At 45.2% G+C, this 6,633-nt stretch overlaps 1 protein-coding gene across 2 annotated transcripts in view; it reads right to left on the bottom strand.

Annotated features, from left to right (window-relative positions):
• Positions 1–1,716: 1,716 nt before the first annotated feature.
• The window catches only part of rab32a (RAB32a, member RAS oncogene family), a 28,691-nt gene continuing 23,774 nt past the window's right edge, over positions 1,717–6,633 (bottom strand). For both annotated transcript variants that reach the window (XM_017493106.3, XM_053687669.1), the window contains exon 4: positions 1,717–2,243. In XM_017493106.3, the coding sequence (XP_017348595.1) occupies positions 2,094–2,243 (150 nt within the window). In that variant the 3' untranslated portion in view covers positions 1,717–2,093. The remainder of the gene's footprint in view (positions 2,244–6,633) is intronic.

Here is a 6,633-nt window from a genome sequence, read left to right as displayed (position 1 = left end):
CACCATCCTTGCCAGAAATACACAAGAGGTTAGGAACATTGACAGAGCTTCAACAGATCATACAGACAGCAGTAGGTCGAATATTAGAATCACATCAACACAACATATGATGGCACAGTTTTAACAATAACAAGGCTCACCAAAATGTCAAAGGATTAGAGCACTATACTCACCATCTTGAATCCAGGTCCTCAAATCGTTGACAAGTGAGGAGTAACAGGGGCCTTTTATACGCTACACGCATAAGATCACAGTCACGAGGTTACAATTTTGCTATTAGTACTCCAAGGAAACAAGCAAATGGGATTACTCCTCTATTTGTGCAAGCAACCACCCTGGCAGTATTGAACGAAAGGATGTAGAACCACATGAAGGTGTGAAGTTTGCAAATATTACATAATACACTACATGACCAAATGTATGTTGATACCTGGCCTTGACACCCATATGTACTTGTTGAACAACCCATTCCAAAGGCGTGGCATTACTATGGAGTTGCCCCCCCCGGCAGGCGATGGTGAGCAGGCTCCAGTTCCGGTTCATCCCAAAGGTGTTCAGTAGAGGTCAGGGCTCTGTGAAGGACACTCGAGTTCTTCTACCTTCTTCCAAACTTAACATGCCATGGCTTCATGGAGCTCGCGTTGTGCACATGGGCATCATCATGCTGGACCAGGCTTGGGCCTCTTAGTAATGTTACAGCATACAAAGACATTCCATACAACTGTGTGCTTGTAACTTTGCAGCAACAGTTTGGAGAAGAACCACATACGAGTGTGATGGTGATGTTTCCACATACCTTTGGCCATCAAGTATATGTTAGGACCATCATTGGTGGGCAAGATCCTCCAGCTACAACACATACCAGTGAAAAATTTGCTAAGTGATTGAATTTAGTTATTTCAAAGACAGTGTGCTGATTACAGGAGCAGCAATTTTTAAGAGCCGGATAAATCCCTTACTGCATTCCACTGTCGGTGGACACAATCCTCATTTAATTACAGAGTAATAATGTGAGAGATTTTTAAACACTGACACAAGGAGAGATTTATCAACAACTGACCACTTTTTTTTATTTTATTTTAAAAAGTTTTATTTTGCTTCAAGGTTGAATCCAGTATATTTAAAAACAGTTTTAAACTGTCACACATCTCTACATATATCTCTACAGAGCTGGAGTTATGGATACGTTCTCAAACAATTCCGTACCTCTTCAAAACGCTGCCGTGAACGTGATCGGAAACACAAGCTTATGCATAGAATAGGCTGCAGTCTCTAGATTCCACATTTCCACTTAGTACCTAAACCCTGACACCTCGTACGAACATATTCCCATGTTCCTCTTCTGTATGATAAGATTCTTATGAGTGATCTCCAGTGAAGCAACTGATGGACAGAAAAAAAATGAGAAAGAAAATGGCAGGAAAAAATAACTGTAGAACAACTGAACTAAATCTCGAAACTAAATCTTTTTTTGTTTTTGTTTTTTAAATACAGATTCCTAATAGAAATCTTTTTGTTGTTTTTTTTTTTTTAAAGGTCAACATGCTATCACTTTTCTTTTGTAGATATAACAACCCCCCCCCCCAAAAAAAGAGAGAATTCTCTTTTTCTTCCAGATTAAAATGACCTCTGTGGAAAATTACGTAATCATTCTTTGCGCAAAAAAAACCAACCATGTCTTAATTTGTATACAACAAACATGTACTTGGTACAGCCTCCTAGGACACCCATAGGGTTGCGTTTATTCTCAATAACAAAAGAAATATGGCGAAAATATGGCACCGGACACTATTGAAGGCTACAAATATACATCTTATATGAACAGTGTTGAGCCAGAGAGAGATGGGGGAGAATGACTGAGAAAGAGTCACTATAAATGATATAACGATATAATGATAATCTTCATGGCTATGGTTTCCACTCGCGGAGAGCTGAGACTCGTACGCTAAGACTTGCTTGTGCCATTGGTTTCAAAATGGATGATGAACATGAATGGAAGGAAGTAAAGGACATGATGGTGGGGCTTTGGGTCTCAGTTCGTAGCCAACAACCCCTCCTTTATTGCAGGCGAACGGACAGATTGAGGCCTGACGCTAGCAGCAACCAGACTTGCTCTCCGCAGGCATGGGGTCTTGGTCCAGCTTGATGCGGTCGCCGTTGCTCTCTTCGTACGGAACGCCTTTGTCGTTCAGGAGAATGTGCTCCACCAGGAACCGGGCTGCCTCGTCAACATTTATGTTATCCTGCAGTGGGGAAGAACGTGAAAATATGGAGATAAGGAACACTTACTGAAAAGAACTGTGATGGAATTTGGTATAAAAGCATGTGAAACGAAATTCCATTTATTATCCATTTAACAAATCCCCCCTCCCCCGATGAATTTCCATAATAAAAATGCTTTTTTTGTTTGTTTCATGTCAGAGTTGTCTGATTTGATGCTTTTGATTGGTTGGAATGAAAAGCCAAGCCAGCTCTTTGGGAATAAGACTGTACGTGAGGTAAATTTGTACGTAATATAAATCTTGTGGGTTGTGTTTGACACGTTTTCCATCAATGATTTCACATACAGTACACTGCATGCTGTCTTGCTTCCTTGATGTCCTGAAGGGACATTTGAAAAATAAAAATTAAATATACACACAAAAAAAATTAATTAAAAATTGTTGGAAAAACATTTGTCGATTTTTCTTAATATTAAAGTGCACCTATTATGGTTTTTCAAATATTACCTTTTATGTAGTGTGTTATACAGCTGTTTGTGAATGTAAAAAGTCTGCAAAGTTTCAAAAAATCGAAGCGCATGACAAGCGGACTTATTGACTCCCAAAAGAAGGAAGCGATTCTGAACAGCTGAAACGAGTCGTTAGTGATTCCAGACTTTACTTCCTGTGCTAACCTACGTAGGTTTGAAACAAAAAGCCCCGCCTCTGCTCTTCATCGGCTGCTCGCTGACAGATGGAGCCGATACTCGTTACGGCAGTGGGCGTTTCCTTTTTTGAAACACAGCGTTAGACCAATCACAACAGATTGGGACATCTGACCAATCAGAGCAGAGTATGCTCTCTGAAAGGAGGAGTTTAGAATGAATCCTTTAGAACGAATCATTGAATGAATCGTTTTTGACACTGGGGGGGGGGGGGGGGGGGGGGGGGTAATGCTGCAGTTTAAATGATGAGCACATTAAAGTGTTTTTGACCATAGATGCATGTAAATACATTCTATGAGACCTTTAACAACAAAATTAGTCACGTTTCAAAACCATAATAGGTGCATTTTAAAGAAAACGAGAAAGTAAGTGCCAAACGTGACGGTACAATAAGTGGTCAGTGAGCATGCAATTATTACTACACAAAATGATTTTCTTTCAGGAAAATCCCACACCCGACCCATCCCACACTCCCACTGTCCCATACCCTCACCATCCCATACCCCAATCATCCCATACACCCACCATCCCATACACCCACCATCCCACACACCCACCATCCCACACACCCACCATCCCACACACCCACCATCCCATACCCTCACCGATCCTATGCCCAACCATCCCACACCCCCACCATTCCATACTCTCACCATCCCACATCCTCACCGATCCCATACCCGACCGTCCCACACTCCCACCGTCCCCCAACCCCACCATCCCATACACCCACCATCCCATACCCTCACCGATCCTATACCCGACCATCCCACACCCCCACCATCCCACACCCCCACCATCCCATACCCCCATCATCCCGCAACCCCCATCATCCCACACACCCACCATCCCACACACCCACCATCCCACACACCCACCATCCCACACACCCACCATCCCATACCCTTACCATCCCATACCCCAACCATCCCATACCCTCACCATCCCACACCCCCACCATTCCATACTCTCACCATCCCACATCCTCACCGATCCCATACCCGACCGTCCCACACTCCCACCGTCCCACACCCCCACCATCCCATACACCCACCATCCCATACCCTTACCATCCCATACCCCAACCATCCCATACCCCAACCATCCCATACCCCAACCATCCCACATCCTCACCGATCCCATACCAGACCGTCCCACACTCCCACCATCCCATACCCCCACCATCCCATACACTTACCATCCCATACCCCAACCATCCCATACCCCAACCATTCCATACTCTCACCATCCCACATCCTCACCGATCCCATACCAGACCGTCCCACACTCCCACCATCCCACACCCCCACCATCCCATACACCCACCATCCCATACCCTTACCATCCCATACCCCAACCATCCCATACCCTCACTAGTCCCAAGTCTATAGCAGCAGCCGTAGTCCCAGCAACCACAGCGAGGCAAGAATGGAATTGTGGAATTGAGAGTGGAATTGAGGTCCAAGACCATTTCCATAGTACTTCAAACAGTACCTAATAACGCGTCTTAGTCAAATATGTCCCACCAAATCTAGAGGTCATGATAGTTCTACAATAATACCATAGGAAGGTTCTTCTGGATCCACAATTCAGCTCCTGGATGAAAAACTGCCTCACAGCTTAGAAGGAGGGAATCCGTTTCTCCGAAATGCTTTTCTAAATGAGACCTAGAGAACAGCGAACACTGGCACGTCACATAACACGCATAACACGGACGGGAGGAACAGGTAAAAGAGTCGTTTTCCCACATGCTATACCAGTTGAAGAGTAAAATCAGTTAAACTGACACTGATTTCAGTCCTTTAGGGCCATGTATTATTCAAGAAAAAAATGATTGTTTTGTAAACAAAAATAAAACACAAACACTTTGAGCCACAAACTCGCTCCCCCCACCATCATCCCCCAGCACAGGGTTAACGTGTGATATGACTTAAGCCTTTGGTTTATTTATTTATTTTATTAATTTCTTTATTTTCAGCTCTGACTGAGTGAGCAGAATGTTATCATCAGAAGATCATGAATATTGATGAGCCTCGTGTTGCCTGAAGACGCTCTAGAATGGATAAATTAGCCGGAGTATTGCACGGAGGGGGATCCTGAAGCTACTCTGACACACCAAGGTCAAAGGTTTTTAGCTCAAACACCATTCGGCGCTCTTTCTTTTCCTGGATTAATGGAGTCTCTCCCCCCCCCATACACTCGGATTGACCAGCAGTGCACCATGTGACCTCTTGTTTCCTTGGAGCATTACCCAAGGATGGATTACTAAGTAAGTTACCATGGAAACAAGCCTACATCGTCACAATTACCACGGCTCCTGACGGAACACGATGTCCCTGTCAGCGTGGGCACTTCGAATACCACACACGGCGTGGACTAATCAGGGGAGAAAGTTTGTCGTCGACACAACTTGTCAGGAATCAAACCTGATCGCACGACCCCAATAGGAAATCTATAAATAAATAAAAACAGATTTAGGCTTAATGCGTCCAGAACGCGATGTTTATACACGTACGCCAAGGCTGCAATACGTAAACCCTAAATAAAGGAACACATTCTACCTCTCGGACCTGATTCTCAAGCCGTGGCTGCACCGTATTTACGTTTTCGCCGTCCTTTTTATTCTGCCTGTTTCGCTCGCCGCTGCGCTCCCTCTCCAGTAATCGAGAAAAACGAGGCTGAGTGAGCAAAACAAACAAAACAAAATAAGCCAGCTGAGGTCTCTGGAGAGAGTGAGAGAGAGAGAGAGAGAGAGAGAGAGAGAGAGAGAGAGAGAGAGAGAGAGAGAGAGATTGGGGAGGAGTGGAAGTGGAGTGTGTGGTACGCCCGTCCGGTAGGACACACAAGGCATCACAGAACACAAGGAGGTCCTGATAAATGAGGAATGACACATCTGTATACACACACACACGCACACACGCACACACGACAGGTGCTGGAGCTTCAGGCCAGACATCAGTGTGGCTGAATCCCTAATGGATAGTTTTAGCTCCCAAGCATGTGTTTATGCAGACTGGGTGATGAGACACCTTCTGTCAAACAGCTACACTCAGTCACAGGCAATGGATGCCTGCAAACACACACACACACACACCAAACAGCCACATGCTCAAATAGCCATGCTAAGTCATGTGAAGTGACGTGATGTTGGTATACCGGGACTAAAATCCTCAGGATGTTTCAGTATTTATGGAGAATCAGGCAATCAAGACAACATTAACCAGCAGCATAACCAGGGTCAGGCATATCACTGTAGGAGCAACAAGGAGAGGCACACACACACACACACACACACACACACACACACACACACACACACACACACACACACACACACACACACACACACACACACTCCCACTGGCAGCTACACGCACACCCCTATACGCTCACACATGCACTCGCACACACACTCTCTCACACACATTTATACGTGTACACACACACACACACTCTCTCGCAGCTACACACACACCCCTATATGCTCACACATGCACTCACTGTCTCACACACAGTCATACACGCGCACACTACCACTCACTTGCTCAATCGATAACACAGATATTCTCCCTCGCACACTTACACACGCTCACTCCGCACTCCCTCCCTCCCTCACTCACCTCACTCCCTCCCTCACCTCACTCACTCCCTCCCTCACCTCACTCATTCCCTCCCTCACCCCACCCTCTCCCTCCCGCACTCACTCC

The sequence above is a fragment of the Ictalurus punctatus genome, chromosome 2 (genome assembly GCF_001660625.3).
Source record: "Ictalurus punctatus breed USDA103 chromosome 2, Coco_2.0, whole genome shotgun sequence".
Taxonomy (NCBI): Eukaryota; Metazoa; Chordata; class Actinopteri; order Siluriformes; family Ictaluridae; genus Ictalurus; species Ictalurus punctatus.
This window is presented reverse-complemented; position numbering and strand designations above follow the sequence as displayed.